The 25,575-nt window shown below is 52.5% G+C and overlaps 1 protein-coding gene across 1 annotated transcript in view; it reads right to left on the reverse strand.

The window, feature by feature from the left end:
• Nucleotides 1-1,755: 1,755 nt before the first annotated feature.
• The window catches only part of RTN4R (reticulon 4 receptor), a 58,353-nt gene continuing 34,533 nt past the window's right edge, over nucleotides 1,756-25,575 (reverse strand). Inside the window, exon 2 of the mRNA XM_075897861.2 lies at nucleotides 1,756-3,746. Within this exon, the coding sequence (XP_075753976.1) occupies nucleotides 2,332-3,746 (1,415 nt within the window). The 3' untranslated portion in view covers nucleotides 1,756-2,331. The remainder of the gene's footprint in view (nucleotides 3,747-25,575) is intronic.

Genomic DNA, 25,575 nt, shown 5'->3' on the forward strand with positions numbered 1-25,575 from the left:
GCGATCGGGGCTTTTTTGCGGAAAAGCGCGTCTAGATTGTCCCTGGACGCTTTTCCACGAAAAAGTGCTTTTGCGGAAAAGTGTCCTGCCAATCTAGATGCTCTTTTCCGAAAATGCTTTTCACGGAAAAGTTTTCCGTTCAAAGCATTTCCGGAAAATCATGCCAGTGTAGACGTTGTGTTTAAGCTTTAACCTGATGCCTTCTGTTGCTGTAACAGAACCAGACACAATGAAAAGAATCATAGCCGGTCGGGGTAAACGCAGTAAGAGCTAAGTGTCGAGTCGTGTCGCCTCCACGGGACGGACTCTTGGGGCGCCCGTCAGCCTCCCTGGCTTCCCGTTGCGAAGGGACCCTATCCTAGCAGCTAAAGACTCGGGTGTTTAATAGGGCTCACAGACCACTCATTACCCCGGCCACCGGCGTACACCTGGAACACCCGTGAACATTCAGGGTTGCTTAGACCTCATCCCTACGCCCAAGTTGGGACACTTGAGTTGAAAGGGCAGGCTGTCTGGGTTAATATTTCCAGCTCTTCTGAGCATCTTGAAATACGTGTGAGATGTCAGGGGACGGGGAGGATCGATGGGAAGGGAAGCTAGAGAAACACCTGGCAATAGGTCACCCCTTTCTATCTTACAAGCTTCTCAGTGGACTAGCATTATCTTAGAACTGGAAGGGACCTCAAGAGGTCATCAAGTCCCAACCCCTACCCTCATGGTAGCACCAAGCCCCATCTAGACCATCCCTGGTTGATGTCTATAGAATCATAGAACATTAGAATTGGAAGGGACCTCAAGAAGTCATTAATTCCCGTCCCCTGCCCTCCCAGCAGGACCAAGCACCATCTAGACCATCCCTGGTAGATGTCTACAGAATCATAGAACTGGAAGGGATCTTGAGAGGTCATCAAGTCCCGTCCCCTGCCCTCCCGGCAGGACCCAGCCCCATCTAGACCATCCCTGGTAGATGTCTACAGAATCAAAGAACTAGAATGGATCTTGAGAGATCATCAAGTCCCGTCCCCTGCGCTCCCGGCAGGACCCAGCCTCATCTAGACCATCCCTGGTAGATGTCTACAGAATCATAGAACTAGAATGGATCTTGAGAGATCATCAAGTCCTGTCCCCTGCCCTCCCGGCAGGACCCAGCCTCATCTAGACCATCCCTGGTAGATGTCTACAGAATCATAGAACTAGAAGAGATCTTGAGAGGTCATCAAGTCCCGTCCTCTGCCCTCCCGGCAGGACCCAGCCCCATCTAGACCATCCCTGGTAGATGTCTACAGAATCATAGAACTAGAAGGGATCTTGAGAGGTCATCAAGTCCCGTCCTCTGCCCTCCCGGCAGAACCCAGCCTCATCTAGACCATCCCTGGTAGATGTCTACAGAATCATAGAACTAGAAGAGATCTTGAGAGGTCATCAAGTCCCGTCCTCTGCCCTCCCAGCAGGACCCAGCCCCATCTAGACCATCCCTGGTAGATGTCTACAGAATCATAGAACTAGAAGGGATCTTGAGAGGTCATCAAGTCCCGTCCCCTGCCCTCCCGGCAGGACCCAGCCCCATCTAGACCATCCCTGGTCGATGTCTATCCAACCTGCTCTTCAATATCTCCAATGACTGAGATTCTATAACCTCCCTTGGCAATTTATTCCAGTGTTTCACCACCCAGACAGTCAAGTTGTCCCTAATGTCCAACCTCAACCTCCTTTGCTGCAATCTCAGCCCATTGCGTCTCGCAGAGGACGACAGCGTAGGAAAAAAAGAACCTCTTTATTTCATACTTTTTGTATACTTGTACACAAGTAAAATAAAATGCATATCTAGAGATACTGCAAATCTTCATGGAGGCGAACGCAGCATTCTTGAACAAATGCCGCCCCGGGACGTGGTGTGGCGGAAATGAACACAGGAAAATGGCAGTATTCGTAAACGGAGGCGTCGCCTCGGCCAATGGGAGCTTGCAATGCCGTTCAGCGTACGGGTGAGTTCCAAACGGACGGCCGACAATCCTGCGGGAGCCTTTGCGTCCGGACGATGTTGCTTGTGTGGGTTTTTTTGTTCTCTCTCTGCGTGTGTGTGTGTCTGTAAATGATATTTCTTTACCATCGGTGGTAGCAAAAGCCAGAAGGTAAGTGCCGTTCCAAAGACCAAAGGGATAACTCAGGACAAATAAATTATGTACATCTTGGTTTTTGTCTAATAAAGGCATCCAGTTAACTTTTGTGTAACAAAACTTTCTTGAGGGACTCTCACCATTGGCTTCCCTCTGGCAACGTTTCCGGAGGTCAGCAAAATCCTGGTATGAAAGTGTCACCCAACAGTCGCGTTTAGGAGAACATTAAGCTCCACGCCAAGACGGGAAACAGAAGACGTAGGCTTGGTTCTAACGTGGCACTGGTTCCTTGTTGGGTGAGGCGACACTGCGCCTTGGACTTGGTTTTTTTAGAGCACCCCTGCCTCTTTTTGGTCGGGACCGTGGCCGATTCCATGGGCGCGAGGAAATCTGGTCTCAGCTTGGTCAACGGAGGGTCTACAACGCTGGGGAAAGTCCCAAATGGGGAGTCATTAATGTGTTTGTTGCTCCCGTTTTTGGAAGGGTCCGTGTCGACGTATTTGGTTTTGGACATGTTCTCTTTATCTTTGAGAGGGTTGTTGGACGATGCCCGGCTGCTGTGCGAAGACGGACCCGCCTTGCCCTTGGCTTCATACATAAAAGATTTGTCCGTGTCCGGTTGGCAGCACTTCCGGGAGTTGAGTGGAGGGTCGGTGGTGGGAAGTTTGCCCGATCGGGTCTTTGTGCTAAAGACGCTGGTTCGTATCTGATTCAAAGAGTCAAGACACTCTTCCAAGTCGCTGCTCTGCAGCTTTTTGAGGTCCCGGCCTGCCAAGTGAGCCGGTAGATGGCACTCCAGCTCTGAAGAGGAACCTTTGAATTGTTTGAACCAACTCCAGAGAGATTGGGCCTGGCAGTCGCAAATCCACGGGTTCCCGTTCAAGCGTAGGTATTGGAGGGACACCAAGGGGGCCATGGTTTCTCCCGGGAGCACGGTCAAGTTGTTGTTGAAGAGATACAAGGTCATCGCTTTCCCCAGGTCCTGAAAGGACCGGCGGTGCACCAGGCTGACTCGGTTCTGGTGCAGCAGGAGCCGATCCAAGTTGATCAGCCCACGAAAGACGTTCTCCGACAAGCTCTTAATTTTATTCCCGTGCAAAAACAGGTAGGTGAGGTTGGCGAGATCGAGGAACGTGTCGTCCGGCAGGCTCTGGAGGTTGTTCTCCTGAAGGTAGAGATACTGCAAGGAGAACAACCCTCGGAACAGCCCCGTGGAGAGTTCCAGGAGCCCGCAGCGATCGAGGTGTAAGGTGTGAAGGTGAACGAGGCCCTGGAACGTCGTGGGGTTGATGGCCTTCAAGTTGACGTTGTCGCTGAGGTCCAACTCCTCCAGCTTGTCGAGCCCACGAAACGCCCCGGGCTCGACGAGGCTGATGTTGTTGGAATGGATCCAAAGGATGGTCATGTTGCGGCAGGAGCGGAAGCTGGTGGCCTGCACCAACGGGATCTGGTTGTTGTGCAGGAAGATGCGTTGCGTCGGGGTGGGGATGGCGGTGGGGATGGCCGTCAGTCCTTGCTGCTGGCAACTGATGGTGATCTTGGGTTCGCTGTAGCAGACGCAGGCCCCCGGGCAAGACTCTACTTCCCACTGGATGTGGACGCAAAGCACCAACATCAGCAGTTTGCTTCCTGGAGGACAACACAAGGAAAAAGTAGATGAGAGTCAGTCACAGAAGAGGACGTCTCCTCTGCAACGCAATTGCAAGAGCATTGTGTCAGCCACGCAGTATCTGCCAACAATATGCCATGGCAACAAAAATTATGAGAGGGGTGGTGGACCATATGACTTATAGAATCATAGAACCCTAGAACAGGAAAGGACCTTGAGAGGTCATCAAATCCAGTCCCCTGTTCTCCCAGAAAGACCAAGCACCATCTAGACCATCCCTGGTAGATGTCTACAGAACTGGAAGGGACCTCAAAAGGTCATCAAATCCAGTGCCCTGCTCTCCCGGCAAGACCAAGCACCATCTAGACCATCCCCGGTAGATGTCTTCAGAACTGGAAGGGATCTCAAAAGGTCATCAAATCCAGTGCCTTGCTCTCCCGGCAAGACCAAGCACCATCTAGACCATCCCTGGTAGATGTCTACAGAACTGGAAGGGACCTCAAAAGGTCATCAAATCCAGTGCCCTGCTCTCCCGGCAAGACCAAGCACCACCTAGACCATCCCTGGTAGATGTCTACAGAACTGGAAGGGACCTCAAAAGGTCATCAAATCCAGTGCCCTGCTCTCCCGGCAAGACCAAGCACCATCTAGACCATCCCTGGTAGATGTCTACAGAACTGGAAGGGACCTCAAAAGGTCATCAAATCCAGTGCCCTGCTCTCCCGGCAAGACCAAGCACCACCTAGACCATCCCCGGTAGATGTCTACAGAACTGGAAGGGACCTCAAAAGGTCATCAAATCCAGTGCCCTGCTCTCCCGGCAAGACCAAGCACCATCTAGACCATCCCTGGTAGATGTCTACAGAACTGGAAGGGACCTCAAAAGGTCATCAAATCCAGTGCCCTGCTCTCCCGGCAAGACCAAGCACCATCTAGACCATCCCTGGTAGATGTCTACAGAACTGGAAGGGACCTCAAAAGGTCATCAAATCCAGTGCCCTGCTCTCCCGGCAAGACCAAGCACCATCTAGACCATCCCCGGTAGATGTCTACAGAACTGGAAGGGACCTCAAAAGGTCATCAAATCCAGTGCCCTGCTCTCCCGGCAAGACCAAGCACCATCTAGACCAGGGGTGTCCAAACTTTTTTCAAAGAGGGCCAGATTTGATGAAGTGAACATGCGTGAGGGCCGACCATTTTGCCTGACATTCTTTGAACCATTAAAATTAAACACAAATTAACTATTTTATGCAAAGTTTATTGCAAACGGCATACTTTTCATTTCGTCACATGGATGACAAATCTAAACAGGTGTTAAATCACTCTGCCTTTCATATCTGAAGGCCAGATAAAAAAAAATCCAGGAAGCTGAAATATATGTCAGGAACATTGTAAAGTACATTACATATTATTGGTAATAGAGTTTGTCTGTCAACTTTTAAGTTCAAAAAATATGAACAGGAACATAACACCAAGTATACATGTTGTGTCCAAATATATTTATAACTGATTTAGACCAACTGACATTAACTGAGATTTTACAATGTATTAATCTCAATACATATGGATTCGTTGGGGGCCATAAAAGATAGATATTGCCATATTACCTGGGGGGGCCGTATTAAACCGGAACACGGGCCGCAATTGGCCCGCGGGCCGGACTTTGGACATGCCTGATCTAGACCATGCCTGATAGATGTCTATAGAATTGGAAGGGACCTTGAGAGGTCATCAAATCCAGTCCTCTGCTCTCCCACCAGGACCAAGCACTGTCTAGACCATCCCTGGTAGATGCCTACAAAATCACAGAACCCAAGAATTTGGAAAGTGTTTAAGGGCCACGTGCTTCCATGATATGAATGGAAGAGGTGCGGGGGTGTAGAATGGAGGTTGGGTGCCAAAGGGAATTCACGGTAGGGCAGTGGAGTGCTGGAGGGGGTCTGGGAAGGGGTGCAGGGTATGGGCACAGGAGAGAATTCTGACTGGGGGAATGTGTTGCTAATGATGGTGCACATCCGCACATGTGTGCATAATAAAATTTATGCTACATGTGGATTGAAAAAATTAGAGGGAACCTTAGTGAAGGAAGGGGGCACAGCGGGTTGGATTGTGACCTACGGCAGGAGGGGGTTGTGACTGGGGGCAGGGGGTCGTTAGGTAGTTCCCACTAACTCCTCCATGGAACCTATCATGATGAGGTAGAGGCAGCACATAAGACTCCTAGAATAGTAGAAGTGGAAGGGACCTCACGAAGTCATCGAGTCCAGTCCCTGGCCCTCACAGCAGGACCTAGCCCCATCTAGACCATCCCTGGTAGATGTCCATGGAATCATAGAACTAGGAGGGACCTCAAGAGGTCATCAAGTCCAGTCCCCTGCCCTCATGGCAGGACCAAGCACTGTCTAGACCATCCCTGGTAGATGTCTATAGAATCATCGAACTGGAAGGGACCTTGAGAGGTCATCAAGTCCAGTCACCTGCCCTCATGACAGGACCAAGCACTGTCTAGACCATCCCTGGTAGATGTCTACAGAATCATCGAACTGGAAGGGACCTTGAGAGGTCATCAAGTCCAGTCACCTGCCCTCATGACAGGACCAAGCACCGTCTAGACCATCCCTCGTAGATGTCTACAGACTCATAGAACCCTAGAAGTGAAAGGGACCTTGAGAGGTCATCAGGTCCAGTCCCCTGCCCTCACGGCAGGGCCAAACACCGTCTACCATCCTTGGTGGATGTCTATCCAACCTGCTCTTCGATATCTCCAGAGTCCATTGATTGTAGATGTCTATAGAATCATTGAATCATTGAGCACTAGAACTGGAAGGGACCTCGAGAGGTCATCAAGTCCAGTCCCCTGCCCTCCCGGCAGGACCAAGCCCCGTCTAGACCATCCCTGGTAGATGTCTATCCAACCTAATCTTCAATATCTCCAGTGATGAAGATGCGACCACATTGGTCCTGCCATGAGGGAAGGGGCCTGGACTTGATGCCCTCTTGAGGTCCCTTCCAGTTCTAGTGTTCTAGGATTCTGTAGACATCTACCAGGGATGGTCTAGATGGGGTTTGGTCCTGCCGGGAGGGCGGGGGACTGGACTTGATGATCTCTTGGGGTCCCTTCCAGTTCTATGATTCTGTAGACATCTACAAGGGATGGTCTAGATGGGCAGGGTCCTGAACTTGATGACCTCTCAAGGTCCCTTCCCGTTCTAGTGTTCTATGATTCTGTAGACATCTACCAGGGATGGTCTAGAAGGGGCTTGGTCCTGCTGGGAGGGCGGGAGACTGGACTTCATGACCTCTTGAGGTCCCTTCCAGTTCTATGATTCAGTAGACATCTACCAGGGATGGTCTAGATGGGCAGGGGCCTGGACTCGATGACCTCTCAAGGTCCCTTCCCGTTCTAGTGTTCTATGATTCTGTAGACATCTACCAGGGATGGTCTAGATGGGGCTTGGTCCTGCCGGGAGGGCGGGAGACTGGACTTGATGACCTCTTGAGGTCCCTTCCAGTTCTATGATTCAGTAGACATCTACCAGGGATGGTCTAGATGGGCAGGGGCCTGGACTCGATGACTTCTCAAGGTCCCTTCCCGTTCTAGTGTTCTATGATTCTGTAGACATCTACCAGGGATGGTCTAGATGGGGCTTGGTCCTGCCGGGAGGGCGGGAGACTGGACTTGATGACCTCTTGAGGTCCCTTCCAGTTCTATGATTCAGTAGACATCTACCAGGGATGGTCTAGATGGGCAGGGGCCTGGACTCGATGACTTCTCAAGGTCCCTTCCCGTTCTAGTGTTCTATGATTCTGTAGACATCTACCAGGGATGGTCTAGATGGGGCTTGGTCCTGCCGGGAGGGCGGGAGACTGGACTTGATGACCTCTCGAGGTCCCTTCCAGTTCTCGTGTTCTGGGATTGTAGGAGTCTAAAACCCAGCTCCGGTCCACAGAGCAACGCCCAAAAGGAAACTCAGCTCCTCCCGTCCTCGCCTTGGCCTTTCGCCTTTGTTCCTCCCGAGTTTTCTTCCTACCTCCTCCAGCCAAATTGCTGCCCTTCCCTTTGGTCTCTCAGGGGAGCGCGGCGGAACGGGGAAGGAATTAAAGCAGGCCCATTAGCCGCCTGGCCACGAGTCCCAGGTGCGCTGAAATTGTCACGCACGGCAATTAGGCCTCAAGGGCTCCCGGCGGAGGAGGGGGGTGGGGGCTGTAATTGTCGCCGCTCACGTTTTCGTCGCAGCCAAAGCACAATGCAATTTTCCGCCGGCTGTGGAAGCAGAACTCTTCCCCTCCTGTTTGCTTCTTGTCTCTATTGATTTGAGGCTATTACGCTGCAGCTTTACGACCGCGGCGGGTCAATACTCATTTGCATTCCCTCCCGCTTGGACACAAGAGCGACTTCCTTTATAATACAAAACTCATTTGCAAAGGCAAACGCCACTTCGGGCTCTGCGCTATATTAGACAGAGGCGGTCGGGGGGGGGGGGGGGGGGGGGAGGTTGTGCATTTTAGGTTGACTATATATGGATGGGTGAATGGGTTATACTGGGGTGGCCAATCCGTTCCGGACAAAGAGCGAAAATACAGCACGAAGACCTGGGGCAAAGTTGAGCAAAAAAAAAAAAAAAGGCACTGTCCCTTTAAGAAACATGAGACTGGCCATACTGGGTCCGACCAAAGGTCCGGCCAACCCAGAACTCTGTCTGCCCACAGTGACACCAATGCCAGGTGTCCCAGAGGGAGTAAACCGAACAGGGAAGCAGCAAGGAATCCCACTGCTGCCACCATTCCTTCCTTACCCATCCTGGCGAATAGCCATTCATGGACGTAACCTCCATGAATGTATCTCGTTCTCTTTTCAACCCTGTTCTAGTCCTGGCCTTCACCTCCTCCTCCGGCGAGGAGTTCCACAGATTGTGCGCTGTGTGAAGAAGAACGTCCTTCGATTTGTTTTAAACCTGCTGCCCTTCGTTTCATTAGAGGCTTTTTGGCCACATCAGGCTCCCGCCCGCCGCCAGGAGGCGGGGGCCGTTTTCAGGGGGATGGGGGCGGCTTCACGAGACAGGGGTTGGCCTCTGGGCTATACACTGACTACAGCCATGTGGAAAGGTTGGGAGATAAGAATCCCAGTTTGTAAGCCAAAGATGGGGAATCATTTTTGCTGGGGGGAGGGGGCACTCCAAGAGTTTGGTAAGCAGTCCCGGGCCGCGCTCTTCCTTGCTTTTATTGGAGGCGGAGCTGGGTCTCGGATGGAGACTGGGGGCAGAAAGGAGTTCGGGGTCGGGGATTAGGGTGGGGTCTGGGAGGGCGTTTGTATGACAACCAGAGGCTAGGGACACCATAGCTACCCATCCTCGCTAGTAGCCATCGATGGACCTCACCTCCACGAATGTTTCTAGTTCTTTTATGAAGCCTGTTAAAGTCTGGGCCTTCACAAAGTCCTGCGGCAAGGAGTTCCACAGGTTGCGTGAAGAAAAATGTCCTTTTGTTTGTTTGAAACCTGCTGCCTCTTCCTTTCCTCGGGCTACCCCTAGTTCTTAGGTTACGGGAAAATTCCTATCCTGTCCCTGGCCTCTGTTTGTCAGAAGCTGGAGAAGGACGGCATGAGACAAATCGCTTGATCATTGTCTTTGGTCCGTCCTCTCCGGGACACCTGGTGTTTCGGCCACTGTGGGCAGACAGGCTACTGGGCTAGATGGACTTTTGGTCTGACCCAGTACGGCCGTTCTTATTTTCTTATGTTATCCATCCTGGCGAATAAGTATTGATGGTCCTGCCTTGGGCAGGGGGCGGGACTTGATGACCTCCTGAGGCCTCTTCCAGCTCTATGATTCTGTGACGGACCTTCCATGAATTTATCTAGCTTTTTTTTTTCAAACTGGCCGTCACAACATCCTGTGGCAAGGAGTTCCACAGGTTAACTGTGCGCTGAGTTAAGGAAAGAAATTTTCTTTGGTAACTTTGAAACCCGCTGCCTATTCGTTTCATGGGGTGACCTCTAGTTCTTATTTTGTGGGAGTCAGTTAGGAACTTTTCCTTCTTCATTGTTTCCACACCAGGCCTGACTTTATAGCTTCATCTCCTCTTTTGTAAGCTGAAAAGTCCACCGCTTTTTACTCTCTCGTCTATCCCCCCTTCCGGTGCCTCTTTTCTAAGATAAACAGACCAGCCACCCTTGTTGCTATTGATTTAAACAAACCAAATATTCAAAACCTGATTTTTTTTTAAATTCAAACGGGATTCTGCTTTACTAAATTTCAATGAGCGTTTCTCTTTCGAAAAAGAAACTGCTGGAAAATCAACCACGAGAGTCGGCTTTTAGCATCGTTTTAATTTCCGCGTGAGCAAGGATAACGCAATTCAGGGAGCTACGTATCGGCTGCCGAAGCTAGAAAGAAAGCCAACATTCGGGCGGAAGTTGTTGGCAAAGAGCGGACTGAAAGATGCACCCAACTTTTTCCGCAGATGAAGAGGGTTAGGGTTAGGGGTGGGGGTAGGGGTTAGAGTTAGGGGTAGGGGTTAGTGTTAGGGTTAGGGGTGGGGGTAGGGGTAGGGGTAGGGGTTAGTGTTAGAGGTAGGGGTAGGGTTAGGGATAGGGGTTAGAGTTAGGGGTAGGGTAGGGGTTAGTGTTAGAGGTAGGGGTAGGGTTAGGGATAGGGGTTAGAGTTAGGGGTAGGGTAGGGGTTAGTGTTAGAGGTAGGGGTAGGGTTAGGGGTAGGGGTAGGGGTACAGGTTAGGGTTAGGGGTAGCTTATGGTTTGGGTTAGGGTCGGGGTAGGGGTAGGGGTAGCCTAGGGTTAGGGTTAGGGTAGGGGTAGCGGTAGGGGTAAGGATAGGATTAAGGTTAGGGGTAGGGGTCGGGGTAGCTTAGGGATAGGGTTAGGGTTAGGGTGGGATAGGGGTAGGGGTAGGGGTAGGGGTAGGGGTAGGGGTAGGGATATGATTAGGGATAGAGTTAGGGGTAAGGATTAGGGTTAGGGTTAGGGGTAGGGGTAGGGATAGGGTTAAGGACAGGGTTGGGTTAGGGTTAGGGTTAGGGTGGGATGGGGTAGGAGTAGGGATAGGGTTAAGGACAGGGTAGGGGTTAGTGTTAGAGGTAGGGGTAGGGTTAGGGGTAGGGGTAGGGTTAGGGTGGGATAGGGGTAGGAGTAGGGATAGGGTTAAGGACAGGGATGGGGTAAGGGTTAGGGTTATGGTTATGGTTAGGGTTAGGAGATGAACTTTTTCCGCAGATGAAGAGGGACTATTCTCCATTCGAAGTGGAGAAACTGGGCAAACGAACAAAAACCATTTTCAAAATGCGTGGCCGCCGTTGGAACCGGATTCCCTCATGCAGCCGGGCACCAATCAAACGCCAAAGTTGAGCCAAAAAAAAAAAAAAAAAAAAAGGGACTGTCCCTTTAAGAAACATGACTCGTCCCCTTGTAAATAAGTTCCGCAAAATCCCACGCCCAGTTCTGACATCCTGAAAACGTACAAAAAACTACGAATCGGAAGCAAGGTCCCCAACGCATTGCGTAAATAAGGCTATGTCTAAACGACCGTGAAATCGGGAAAAGTAACGCAATTTGCGGGATGCAAATTGTGTCTCTTTTTTGATGGACTTTCGAAGGAGGGTCTTCCGAAATGATGGCGCGTCGACCCGGCGCCAAATGGCCAAAGAAAGTCCTTTTTCGAGACATCCGTTATTCCGCGTAGAACGAGGTTTCCCGGGAGAGAGCCAGAGCACATCTGTTCTTTCGAAAAAAATCGAAAACGCCGACGCGTTCCTTGCGTTGCTATTTCGGGATGGCCATCGGCGCTTTCTTGCGCAAGAGAGCGTCTACACTGGCACGGATGCTTTTGCGCAAAAGCACATGCCAGAGTAGACGCTGTCTTGCGCAAATACTTTCACGCAAAAACTCTTGCGTTAAAAGTATTTGCGCAAAATCTTGCCAATGGAGACGTTGCCTAAATGTGTACAGATATAATGCATCTTCCTCGTTAGCAAAAGCAAGGATAGGTTGCACCTCTCTAATCCGGCACTCTCGGGACCTGTCCGATTCCGAACCGGAGAATTTTCTGGACTACGGGAGGTCAATATTGTCTAGGTGCGTTACCAACACTTCTAGGGTTTATTGGGTTGTTAGAGGACATTTAGGCTACGTCTACACTGGCATGATTTTCCGGAAATGCTTTTAACGGAAAAGGTTTACCGATTCCGACCCAGACCGAAATAAGACCTGACCTGACCGATTCCGAGCCAGAAGCGATTTCGAAATCAGCTACGCAATTGACATAGTTTGCGTAGCGTATTTAGAGATAGGCCCTGCAACGAAGTTATTGCGCCAAAAAAAAAAAAAAGAACCAGGTCACCTGCCCCTTTAAGGGCGGCCATTTTGAACACGGTTGTTCTCCACAGCACACTGGGAAAAGTTATTGCGCCAAAAAAAAAAAAACAGGTCACCTGCCCCTTTAAGGGCGGCCATTTTGAACACGGTTGTTCTCCACAGCACACCGGGAAAAGTTATTGCGCCAAAAAAAAAAAAAAAAAACAGGTCACCTGCCCCTTTAAGGGCGGCCATTTTGAACACGGTTGTTCTCCACAGCACACTGGGAAAAGTTATTGCGCCAAAAAAAAACAAAAAACCAGGTCACCTGCCCCTTTAAGGGCGGCCATTTTGAACACGGTTGTTCTCCACAGCACACTGGGAAAAGTTATTGCGCCAAAAAAAAAAAAAAGGTCACCTGCCCCTTTAAGGGCGGCCATTTTGAACACGGTTGTTCTCCACAGCACACTGGGAAAAGTTATTGCGCCAAAAAAAAAAAAGAACCAGGTCACCTGCCCCTTTAAGGGCGGCCATTTTGAACACGGTCGTTCTCCACAGCACACTGGGAAAAGTTATTGCGCCAAAAAAAAAAAAAAAACAGGTCACCTGCCCCTTTAAGGGCGGCCATTTTGAACACGGTTGTTCTCCGCAGCACACCGGTTTAAGAAACACTGTGCGAGTGTCCCAGTCAGCTTCACAAGTGACAGAGAAGTCAAGATGATCTTAGGATACGCCCCATCTGAGGTTCCTTGTGCTTTTTTGAGGACAGGGGTGCCCCATTTTTTGGAGCACACGGACCCCTTTCAAGCTATTTTAATTTCATAGGCCCCTTCTCCCTCTCACGACAGGAGAAAAAAAAAGGAGAAAAAGAAAAAAGCAAAAAGAGAGAAAGAAAAGAGAAAAAACGGGGAAAAAAGAAAAAAAAAGGAAAGGCTATATCTAGACTACGGGGTTTTCCGGGATACTGGAAGTATCCCAGAAAACCCCCACCACGTCTAGGGTGTGTGTTTGCTCTTCCGCATTTTTTTTTTGTGGAAGAGCAAACGCACTCTTTCAGAGAGCCCTATATTCCTCGTTTCATGGTTGTCATTAGGTTTCAGAGTTAACGTCTTTTTTTTTCTTTTTTTTTTTTGCGGGGGTGGTTCCCAGTGTGACAGCTATTGCTCCGGATGGCCTGTGAACACTGAAGCCAGGATTACCTCCGCTGCCCTCGGCTCGGACGCAAAAAAGCCGGAGGGGGCGCTGCAAGAGCCGGTGCCAAGGTTTGGGATTCCTTTGCAGTGGGGTTTTTGCAGCAGATATTGACACACCCACCATCGGCCCGAGGATAGCCCTGTCTGTCTGTCTATCCATCCCCGTTCACACCCCTTCATCTCTCTCTCAATCCCCGAACACACCCCTCTATCCATCTATGCACCCCTGTACACACCCCTCTATCCAACTATCCAGCCCCGAACACACCCCTCTATCCCTCTATCCCCGAACACACCCCTCTATCCATCTATCCACGAACACACCCCTCTATCCAACTGTCCACCCCCGAACACACCCCTCTATCCATCTATTCAGCCCCGAACACACCCCTCTATCCATCTATCCCCGAACACACCCCTCTATCCAACTATCCACCCCCGAACACACCCCTCTATCCAACTATCCACCCCCGAACACACCCCTCTATCCATCTATCCACGAACACACCCCTCTATCCAACTGTCCACCCCCGAACACACCCCTCTATCCATCTATCCCCGAACACACCCTCTATCCAACTATCCACCCCCGAACACACCCCTCTATCCATCTATCCAGCCCTGAACACACCCCTCTATCCATCTATCCCCGAACACACACCTCTATCCAACTATCCACCCCCGAACACACCCCTCTATCCATCTATCCAGTCCTGAACACACCCCTCTATCCATCTATCCCCGAACACACCCTCTATCCAACTATCCACCCCCGAACACACCCCTCTATCCATCTATCCAGCCCTGAACACACCCCTCTATCCATCTATCCCCGAACACACCCCTCTACCCATCTATCCACCCCCGAACACACCCCTCTATCCATAGATCCCTGAACACACACCTCTATCCATCTACCCACCCTGAACACACCCCTCTGTCCCCGAACACACCCCTCTATCCATCTATCCCCGAACACACCCCTCTATCCATCTATCCCCGAACACACCCCTCTATCCAACTATCCACCCCGTACACACCCCTCCATCCATCTATCCACCCCTGTACACACCCCTGTATCGATCTATCCAGCCCCGAACGCACCCCTCTATCCATCTATCCAGCCCCAAACACACCCCTCTATCCAACTCTCCACCCCCGAACACACCCCTCTATCCATCTATCCCCAAACACACCCCTCTATCCAACTCTCCACCCCCGAACACACCCCTCTATCCATCTATCCCCAAACACACCCCTCTATCCAACTCTCCACCCCCGAACACACCTCTTTATCCATCTATCCACCCCTGTACACACCCCTCTATCCATCTATCCATCCCTGAACACACCCCTCTATCCATTTATCCACCCCCAAACACACCTCTCTAGCCACTGCTCCTGCCCTATGTCCCATGCTGCAGAGTTGCTGCTCTACATCTAGTCCCAAAGCTCCGCCCTGTCCTGCAGCAGGGAGTTCCACAGCTCCACGCTCCATTGCTGGTCTACTCTCCATGAGCAGCTTGGTCATCCCAACAGGGCAGCAGGGCCCAGAGACACAGCAGGGCCTGCAGAAGACAGACCCCTCCCCAGTCACCTGCTGGTTGATAAGACACATGATCCCCGGGCAGGAAGAGGGGAGCCGGCGCAGGAAGTTGCAAAGGCTTGTGGGAAGCAGCCAGGGGCCGAAAGACCATCTCTGCCTGGCGCCTCCGAGAGTCCTCCACCCCAGCCCCTATGGGTCAGGGCCTATCACTACGCCCAGTCTCCGAAGAGAGAGTCTGGCCTAGTGGTCACAGTCAGAAAATCACGTCAGGGCAATAAGGCCTAGTAGTCGGAGTCAGGGGCAACACACCCTGCTCTCAGGGCAATAAGGCCTAGTAGTCAGAGTCAGGGGCAACACACCCTGCTCTCAGAGCAGTAAGGCCTAGTGGTCAGTGACAGTAGCAACAAATCCTGTTATCGGGGCAGTGAGGCCTAGTGGTCAGAATCAGTAGGAACACTCCCTGCTCTAAGGGCAGTGAGACCTAGTGGTCAGCGTCAGTATCAATACTCCCTCCTCTCATGGCAGTGAGGCTTAGTGGTCAGAGACAGTAGCAACACACCCTCTTGCCAGGGCAGTAAGACCTAGTGGTCAGGGTGAGTAGCAACACTCTTTACTCTCCAGACAGTGACAGCAACTGGACACACTCAATAGCCACACTCCCTACTCCCAGGGCAGTGAGGCCTAGTGGGTAGAGTCAGACGCAACACCCTCTGCTCCCGGGGCAGTGAGGCCTAGTGGTTACAGTCAGTAGCAACACTCCCTTCTCTCTGGGTAGTAAAGCCTACTGGTCAGAGATAGTACCAATGCTCTCTGCACACAGGGCAGTGGGGCCTAGTGGTCAGAGTCAGTAGAAACACGCCCTGCTCTCAAGGGAACGAGGCCTAGCAAGATTCCAGGCTCCCAGGGTAGTGAGGCCTAGCGATCAAAGTCACTAGCACCACAGCTTGGTTTTAGGGCAGTAGGGCCCAATGGTTAGAGTCAATAGCACGACGCACTGTTCTCAGGGCAGTGAGGCCTAGTGGTCACAGAGAGCACCAACACTCTTTGCACTCAGGGCAGTGAGGCCTAGTGGTTAGAGTCAGACGCAACACACGCTGCTCTCAGGGCAGCGAGGCCTAGTGGTTAGAGTCAGACGCAACGCACTCTGCACTCAGGGCAGCGAGGCCTAGTGGTTAGAGTTAGACCCAACACACTCTGCTCTCAGGGCAGCGAGGCCTAGTGGTTAGAGTCAGACGCAACGCACCCACTCTGCACTCAGGGCAGCGAGGCCTAGTGGTTAGAGTCAGACGCAACACACTCTGCTCCCAGGGCAGTGAGGCCTAGTGGTTAGAGTCAGACGCAACACACTCTGCTATCAGGGCAGTGAGGCCTAGTGGTTAGAGTCAGACCCAACACACTCTGCTCCCAGGGCAGTGAGGCCTAGTGGTTAGAGTCAGACCCAACACACTCTGCTCTCAGGGCAGTGAGGCCTAGTGGTTAGAGTCAGACCCAACACTCTCTGCTCTCAGGGCAGTGAGGCCTAGTGGTTAGAGTCAGACACAACACACTCTGCTCCCAGGGCAGTGAGGCCTAGTGGTTAGAGTCAGACCCAACACACTCTGCTCCCAGGGCAGTGAGGCCTAGTGGTTAGAGTCAGACGCAACACACTCTGCTCCCAGGGCAGTGAGGCCTAGTGGTTAGAGTCAGACGCAACACACTCTGCTCCCAGGGCAGAGAGGCCTAGTGGTCAGAGTCAGAAGCAACATACGCTGCTCCCAGGGCAGTGAGGCCTAGTGGTTAGAGTCAGACGCAACACACGCTGCTCCCAGGGCAGTGAGGCCTAGTGGTTAGAGTCAGACGCAACACACGCTGCTCCCAGGGCAGTGAGGCCTAGTGGTTAGAGTCAGAAGCAACACACTCTGCTCCCAGGGCAGTGAGGCCTAGTGGTTAGAGTCAGAAGCAACACACTCTGCTTCCAGGGCAGCGAAGCCCAGTGGTTAGAGTCAGTGCGGAATAATTTTATTTCCCTTCCCGCGACCCAGATTCCCAGCTGGTTTCATGGAGCGGGGGGAAAATACGCACCTAACGTGCAACACAAATCTGCGCCCGGCTCCGTTCCTTCTCTGCCGACATGCTAGACCGGCGGGCGATCACACAGCCGCTGACAGGCCGGTTTCAGTGCGGAATAATTTTCTTTCCCTCCGCACGGCGCAGATTCCGTTTGAATTTCGGTTTGGGGATCCGCGAGAGGATGTGGGTATAGGAGGGACTAGACATCCTATCCTGTCCCTATTCCTGTCCCTATACACCCTAGTTCACAAAAGAGGTAGATACAGTCACAGAGGTGAGGTCTATCCCTGGCTACGAGAGGCCGACGCTTGCGCGTTCGGCGGCAATGGCACCGGTGCCTCAGTGCATTGTGGGTGGATCGGCCGGGACTGCCAGCCCTGCCCACGTGTCAGGGCCAAAGCGCCCTGAGAGGAGAAACGGGGCTCTGATGGGTCCCTGCTCTGACACTGACGCCCTGGCCTGGCCTTGGTCATGTTACTCCGGCACGTGAAGGCTGAGATTTGACTCCGGTTTGGGCTCACGCCCCCCCCCCCGGTTCTGGCCGCACGTAAATCGGGGCTCCCCCCACCCCCGGATAACTGCAGGGAGGAGGGAACAGAACCCAGCCCGGCCTCCGGTGCGCACGGCGCTGTACAGAGGAGTCCTCCAGGTCAGCTTAGACGCCCCTCGGCTCCCCGCCGGCGTCTGGGCCCCCAAATTCTCCCCCCCGTCCTTTCCCCTCCCTGCGGAGACCCCGACCTTCCCCATCCCAGAGCCCCCCGGCTCTTTGCCCTTTTGCACATGCACATGTGTGCACGCACAAACATGCACACACACACACACAAACGCACACAGGCACACACGTGCGCACACATGCAAACACACACACGCGTCCACAAACAGGCACACACACACACACACACAAACAGGCACACACACAGGCACACACGTGCACAAACAGGCACACACAAACAGGCACACATGGACACACACACGCACAAAAGGTGCACGCACGTGCACAAACAGGCACGTGCACACAAACAGGCACACACGCATGCACAAACAGGCACACACGGACACACCCACACCCACAGACAGGCACACATGGACACACACACGCACAAGAGGTGCACACATGTGCACAAACAGGCACACACACGCACAAACAGGTGTGCGCACACAAACAGGCACACACACACGCACAAACAGGCACGTGCACACAAACAGGCACCCACACATGCACAAACAGGTGCACGCACACAGAGAGGCACACACGGACACACACATACACAGAAACAGGCACACACACATGTGCACAGGCACACACCTGCACACACATGCACAAGCAGGCCCGCCCACGCAAACACACACACAGGCGTGTGTGCACACACATGCACGCACCCACACCTGCATGCACACCCCCTGTACACAGACGCCCACCCACAGACGCCCACCCATGCTCACACTCGCTCCTGTGTGCGTGCATGAACCCACACACATGTGCCCACACATGGACACACCTGCGGGCACACACACGTGCCCGCACGCACGCACCCCAGCACACATACGCCCCCCCCACACACAGGCGCATGCACACCCCCACCCATCTGCATGCACACCCCCAAGGCGCTGTCTCAGCGAACCGCAGCCGGGCCTCCCTCGGGGGTCGGAGCTGAGCAAGGGGGAGAGGGTAGGGCCTGTGCACACATACAGGCGAAAGACAGCCCCTCCCCAGACCCACATCCTTCGGGGGGGGCAGCGGCCTGCAAGGCTGTGCTCCCCCTGTTTGCGGTAGATAGAAAGTGGGTCCTGGCACTTCGAGGGTAGCGCACTGTGTCCTCGCACAGTCGTCCTCTCAGGGCTGTTGCTGCGTGACAGTCGGAGCAGGCACGTGGCCTCTTCTGCCGCTGGTATCGTCCTGCTGAGACAGGCGCACGGCTACACCTTCCCTCAGGAGCCACAGCCAGAACCGGACACCCTCTCTCCACCTCTGCTACCATCAGACAGAGCTAGTTACACTGAAACTTTTACTCCTGGTACCGTCCAACAGTGCTAGTAACAATGACACTTCCTCTCAGTACAATCGGACAGAGCCAGTCACATTGACAGTCCACGCCCGGTACCCTCTGACAGAACTAGTAACACTGACACGTCTACCCTCAGTACCATCGGACAGAGCTAGTCACATTGAAACTTCTACTCCTGGCACCATCCAACAGTGCTAGTCGCACTGACGCTTCCTCTCTTGGTACCATCTGACGGTGCTAGTCACATTGACACTTCCACTCTCAGTACCATCGGACAGAGCTAGTCACATTGAAACTTCTACTCCTGGCACCATCCAACAGTGCTAGTCACACGGACGCTTTCTCTCTTGGTACCATCTAACGGGGCTAGTCACATTGACACTTCCTCTCTCAGTACCATTGGACAGAGCCAGTCTCATTGACATTTCCACGCCCGGTACCCTCTAACAGAACTAGTAACGCTGACACGTCTACCCTCAGTACCATCGGACAGAGCTAGTCACATTGAAACTTCTACTCCTGGCACCATCCAACAGTGCTAGTCGCACGGACGCTTCCTCTCTTGGTACCATCTGACGGTGCTAGTCACATTGACACTTCCACTCTCAGTACCATCGGACAGAGCTAGTCACATTGAAACTTCTACTCCTGGCACCATCCAACAGTGCTAGTCGCACTGATGCTTTCTCTCTTGGTACCAGCTGACGGTGCTAGTCACATTGACACTTCCACTCTTGGGAGCATTCAACAGAGCCAGCCCCCACAGTGAGGTTTCAGTCCCACCTCTGCCACTGCTGCCCTCTACGGCCTTAGTCAAGTCACCCCGTCTCCCTGCCCCTCCCTGCAAATCAACGCCTGCCTGGGGTGTGCAGCGCCGGGGCATGGTTCGCGACGTGGAGGATGTCGGAGCAGTGTCGGAGCAGTGTCGGGGCCCCGGGCAGCTGCGGAGAGGCCCCCCCCCCCCGTGGCAACGTGAGACCGTTGCTCCTCGGTTTGCCGTCTGCCCCCACTGCAGTCTGCCTTTCGCCGCTTTCGCGGTGAATTTCATTCGCAGGATGATTCCTTCCTCCCGCTCGCCGAAGTCACTGTTAAATAAGAACTCGCCGTCCCCAGCACCTAGTCCCCAGGCACATTTCCAGGCCTGGCCTGTGATCCTTTGGGGGCAGCGTTTCTTGAACTTTTTAAGACCGAGGAAGACCCCCCCCCCAAAATTTTTTTTAAGGAGGAACACCAAAGATTGCTTTCGTTGAGCAAAAAAAAAAATGGGGGGGGGGACGGGGAAAAGTTATCGGAGGAAAAAAAAAAGGTGCCTGCCCCTTTAAGGGCGGCCATTTTGAATTCTGTTGTTCGCAGCACAGCAAGAAACACGGCTTTGGGGGGAACGTTCTGTTTGAGAACCAGGCCTCCCCTCGGACTGTGAGCTGTTTTTTGGTGACACCAATTCCCTGGGGACGATACACCTGATCTCCCACCGTCTGGTCTTTGGGCCATAAAAGAACAAGTCTATAAAATCCTAGAGCTCCATGGCGGGGAGAGACCTAAGGAGTCATCAAGTCCAACCCCCTGCCCAAAGCAGGACCAACCCCAACTAAGCCAGGGCGTGGTAGGAGAAGGACTTAAATTGCAGCAAGGGAGGTTGAGGTTGGACATTCAGAAAAACTTCCTATCCGGGTGGCGAAACACTGGAATAAATTAGCCAGAGGAGGTTGTAGAGTCTCCATCACTGGAGATATCGAAGAGCAGGTTGGGTAGACATCTACCAGAGATGGTCTAGACGGGGCTTGGTCCTGCCGGGAGGGCAGGGGACTGGACTTGATGTCCTCTCAAGGTCCCTTCCAGTTCTATGATGCTGTAGACATCTACCAGGGATGGTCTAGATGGGGCTTGGTCCTGCCGTGAGGGCAGGGGACTGGACTCAAGGTCCCTTCCAGTTCTATGATGCAGTAGACATCTACCAGGGATGGTCTAGATGGTGCTGGGTCCTGCCGGGAGGGCAGGGGACTGGACTTGATGACCTCTCAAGGTCCCTTCCAGTTCTATGATTCTGTAGACACCTACCAGGGATGGTCTAGATGGGCCTTGGTCCTGCCGGGAGAGCAGGGGACTGGATTGGATGTCCTCTCAAGGTCCCTTCCAGTTCTATGATGCAGTAGACATCTACCAGGAATGGTCTAGATGGGGCTTGGTCCTGCCGGGAAGGCAGGGGACTAGACTTGATGACTTCTCAAGATCCCTTCCAGTTCTATGATTCAGTAGACATCTACCAGGGATGGTCTAGACGGGGCTTGGTCCTGCCGTGAGGGCACGGGACTGGACTTCATGACCTCTCAAGATCCCTTCCACTTCTATGATTCTGTAGACATCTACCAGGGATGGTCTAGATGGGGCTTGGTCCTGCCGGGAGAGCAGGGGACTGGATTGGATGTCTTCTCAAGGTCCCTTCCAGTTCTATGATGCAGTAGACATCTACCAGGAATGGTCTAGACGGGGCTTGGTCCTGCCGGGAAGGCAGGGGACTGGACTTGATGACTTCTCAAGATCCCTTCCAGTTCTATGATTCTGTAGACATCTACCAGGGATGGACTAGATGGGCCTTGGTCCTGCCGGGAGAGCAGGGGACTGGATTGGATGTCCTCTCAAGGTCCCTTCCAGTTCTATGATGCAGTAGACATCTACCAGGGATGGTCTAGATGGGGCTTGGTCCTGCCGGGAGGGCAGGGGACTGGACTTTATGACTTCTCAAGATCCCTTCAAGGTCTATGATTCTGTAGACATCTACCAGGGATGGTCTAGACGGGGCTTGGTCCTGCCGGGAGGGCAGGGGACTGGACTTGATGACTTCTCAAGATCCCTTATAGTTCTATGATTCTGTAGACATCTACCAGGGATGGTCTAGATGGTGCTGGGTCCTGCCGTGAGGGCAGAGGATGGGACTTGATGATGTCTCAAGGTCCCTTCCAGTTCTAGTGTCCTGTGATTCAGCTTACCCATCACAGCCTGCAAGGACCGACACAGGGAAATTCGCCGGACGGTGCGGGACAGGGGTCAGCTAGATGGTCACAATTTAAGGTTCCCTGTAAGCTGAGTGGTTGGGTGGCCACCCAGGAGAAATTCAGCTCCCACTCCGCTGACAGGGAAAGCGCCCCCTGCTGCTCACCATTAGTAATTGGTGTTTCTGGAGGTGGTGCACATCTCCGCATGTCTCAGTGCACGGAACAGTGTTTCTTCTGCACATAAAAAATGAGAGGGCGCTTTCACTGGTCCCCTCTATCTTAGGATCGCGGAATCTTTGAGGTCTCGTCCCTACGAGCGCGGCCTACCCCATCGCACCTAGTAACGAATCGAGAGACTCCAAGAAGGGAAATTCCAGCATCCTTCTGCCTCGGAAAGGCACCCAGCCAGCTGCCGCCTCTGATCTGCAAGTCCAACTGAAATAAGGCTGCTTAATTTTTAATCGCTTCTTATGCAAAGCAGGGATCATAGCAAGGCGGGGGGGGGGGGGAGGCGGGTGCATTGCTCCTCCAAAAGATTAAATATTTAACGTGACACAAAGCCACGCCAATGTTGAAAGCGGCATTTAGGGAGCGGCACAAGCAACCCCATGGTGAACGTTTGAGCCGGTACCGGGTTGGGGGCTAGGGAGGGGGCGTTCCAGTTCCTTCTTCTGAGAGGCCCGGTTTTAGTGACCCCCAGGCTGCTCCGTCTGGAGGAGAGTCGAAGAAAGCATCGAACACGGAACCAACTCGGGGAATCGGGGTTGCTGGAGGCATGTTCTTCTCCTCACCACTGGGGGAGCCGTCTGGTGACACTCATCAAACCCTAGAACTGGAAGGGCTCTCAAGAGGTCGAGTCCAGTCCCCTGCCCTCCCGGCAGAACCAACCCCCATCTAGACCATCCCTGGGAGATGTCTACAGAATCATAGAACCATAGAATTGGAAGGGACCTCGAGAGGTCATCAAGTCCAGTCCCCTGCCCTCACGGCAGGACCAAGCCCCATCTACACCATCCCTGGTAGATGTCTACCCAACCTGCTCTTCAATATCGCCAGCGTTCATCGATAGTAGATGTCTATAGAATCATTGAATCATTGAATACCAGAATTGGAAGGGACCTAGAGAGGTCATCAATCGCATCCCCTGCCCTCCCGGCAGGACCACACCTCATCTAGACCATCCCTGGTAGATGTGTACCCAACCTGCTCTTCAATATCTCCAGCGTTCATCAATGGCAGATGGCATTGAATCATTGAATACCAGAATTGGAAGGGACCTCGAGAGGTCAAGTCCAGTCCCCTGCCCTCATGGCAGGACCAAGCCCCATCTACACCATCCCTGGTAGATGTCTACCCAACCTGCTCTTCAATATCTCCAGCGTTCATCGATAGTAGATGTCTATGGAATCATTGAATCATTGAATAACAGAATTGGAAGGGACCTCGAGAGGTCATCAAGTCCAGTCCTCTGCCCTCACGGCAGGACCACGCCTCATCTAGACCATCCCTGGTAGATGTGTACCCAACCTGCTCTTCAATATCTCCAGCGTTCATCGATGGTAGATGTCTATAGAATCATTGAATCATTGAATACCAGAATTGGAAGGGACCTCGAGAGGACATCAAGTCCAGTCCCCTGCCCTCACGGCAGGACCAAGCCCCATCTACACCATCCCTGGTAGATGTCTACCCAACCTGCTCTTCAATATCTCCAGCGTTCATCATGGTAGATGTCTATAGAATCATTGAATCATTGAATACCAGAATTGGAAGGGACCTCGAGAGGTCATCAAGTCCAGTCCCCTGCCCTCACGGCAAGACCAAGCCCCATCTAGACCATCACTGGTAGATGTCTACCCAACCTGCTCTTCAATATCTGAAGCGTTCATCGATGGCAGATAGCATTGAATCATTGAATACCAGAATTGGAAGGGACCTCGAGATCATCAAGTCCCGTCCTCTGCCCTCACGGCAGGACCAAGCCCCATCTAGACCATCACTGGTAGATGTCTACCCAACCTGCTCTTCAATATCTCAAGCGTTCATCGATGGCAGATGGCATTGAATCATTGAATACCAGAATTGGAAGGGACCTCGAGAGATCATCAAGTCCCGTCCTCTGTCCTCCCGGCAGGACCAAGCCTCATATAGACCATCCCTAGTAGCTGTCTATAGACTTATAGAACAGTAGAACTGGAAGGGACCTTGAGAAGTCATCAAGTCCCGTCCTCTGGCCTGGGTTTTGGGGAAGGGACCCGGGTCGCACTCCGAAGCTTGGAAGAACCCACCAATGTTTTGTGCCTGGCCTTGCCCTGGAAGACTTGTCCAGACTTGAAGCCCTGCGGTGGGACTTCTACCCTTCACCGTTGGCCAACGGGAGGAGGTCTTCCATGACCTTGGTGAATCCGTTTCCTCAAGAGACGACAGCTAGGCTGAGAGGAGAGTCCTGAGATATCTCCGGCCCGTCTTTTTAGATCCCCGGCCTACCATCCCTCCGCCATGTGGCATGTGGGAGGAACGTTTGTCTCTGTAGCCCATCCCTCGGGAGGAGAACCAATTCCTCCCTGAAACTAAAGAGTTACAGAGTCTCGGGCCCTCAAAGACTCCAGCAGCTTTCTCGGCTCCACCCAGGGCTTCATCTCATCCTCCAGCGAGGAGTTCCACAGGTTGGCCGTGCGCTGGGTGCAGAAAAACGTCCCGGGGTGCGTTTGAAACCCGCTGCCTCTTCATTTCAGTGGGCGACCCCTCGGTCTTAGAGTGCGGGAATAAGTCAATAACGTTTCCGTATTCACTTTTTTTCGCCCCAGTCCTGATTTTGTAGACCTCTTTCCTATTTGCCCTCCTTAAACTCCTCTTTTCTAAGCTGAAAAGTCCCCGTCTTTTTAATCGCTTTTCAGACGGGGCCCGGTCCAAACCCCGAATCATTTTGGTTGTCCTTTTCAGAACCTTTTCCAATACCAAGAGAGCTTTTCGGAGATGAGGTGATCGCCTCAATTTCTCTCCACGCCCTTTCCGATACTTTTCTAAGCTAAGCAAGCCCCGTTCTTTCTGGCTTCCCTCGTCGCTCACGTTTTCTAGAGCATTCGGTTGCTCTTCTCCGGACCTTCTCCACCTCTTCGACCCTTGGTTAAAATACTTAGTCCCCACTTTCCTAGATGCACAGCTTATAATCACCCACTCGGCCTCAGTAAACTAGTCTTAAGAACGGGGATATCCGTGTTCCCCACCCTATGTGGGAAGGAGGACTGGAAGGGTGTGTCTAAACGACATGGCTCCATCGATGGAGCCATGTAAATTAGGCTGATCGGCAAAGGGAAATGAAGCCGCGATTTTTTTTTACTGAGGAACATCAAGGATTTTGTAGTGAGGAAAAAAAAAAAAAAAAAGAAAGGGTCGGGGGAAAATTATTGAGCAAAAAAAAAAAAAAAGAGGTGCCTGTCCCTTTAAGGTGGCCATTTTGAATTCTGTTGTTTTCCGCGGCCCACCTCGTGGAACATGGTTTAAGAAGCACTGATGTAGCTCTTTTCGGGGACATCGATGGAGCCATGTAGATTAGGCTGATCGGCAAAGGGAAACGAAGCCGCGATTTAAATAATCGCGGCTTCGTTTAAATTTACATGGCTGCCGCGCTGAGCCGACAAACAGCTGATCAGCTGTTTGTCGGCTCAGTGTGCTCGTCTAGATGCTCCCGCGCCGACCTGAAAGCCCTTTATTGACCTCCCCGTTATGCCTCGTAGGATGAGGTTTACCGGGGAGG

Source organism: Pelodiscus sinensis, chromosome Z, assembly GCF_052426305.1.
Source record: "Pelodiscus sinensis isolate ZL-2025 chromosome Z, ASM5242630v1, whole genome shotgun sequence".
NCBI classification, from domain to species: Eukaryota; Metazoa; Chordata; order Testudines; family Trionychidae; genus Pelodiscus; species Pelodiscus sinensis.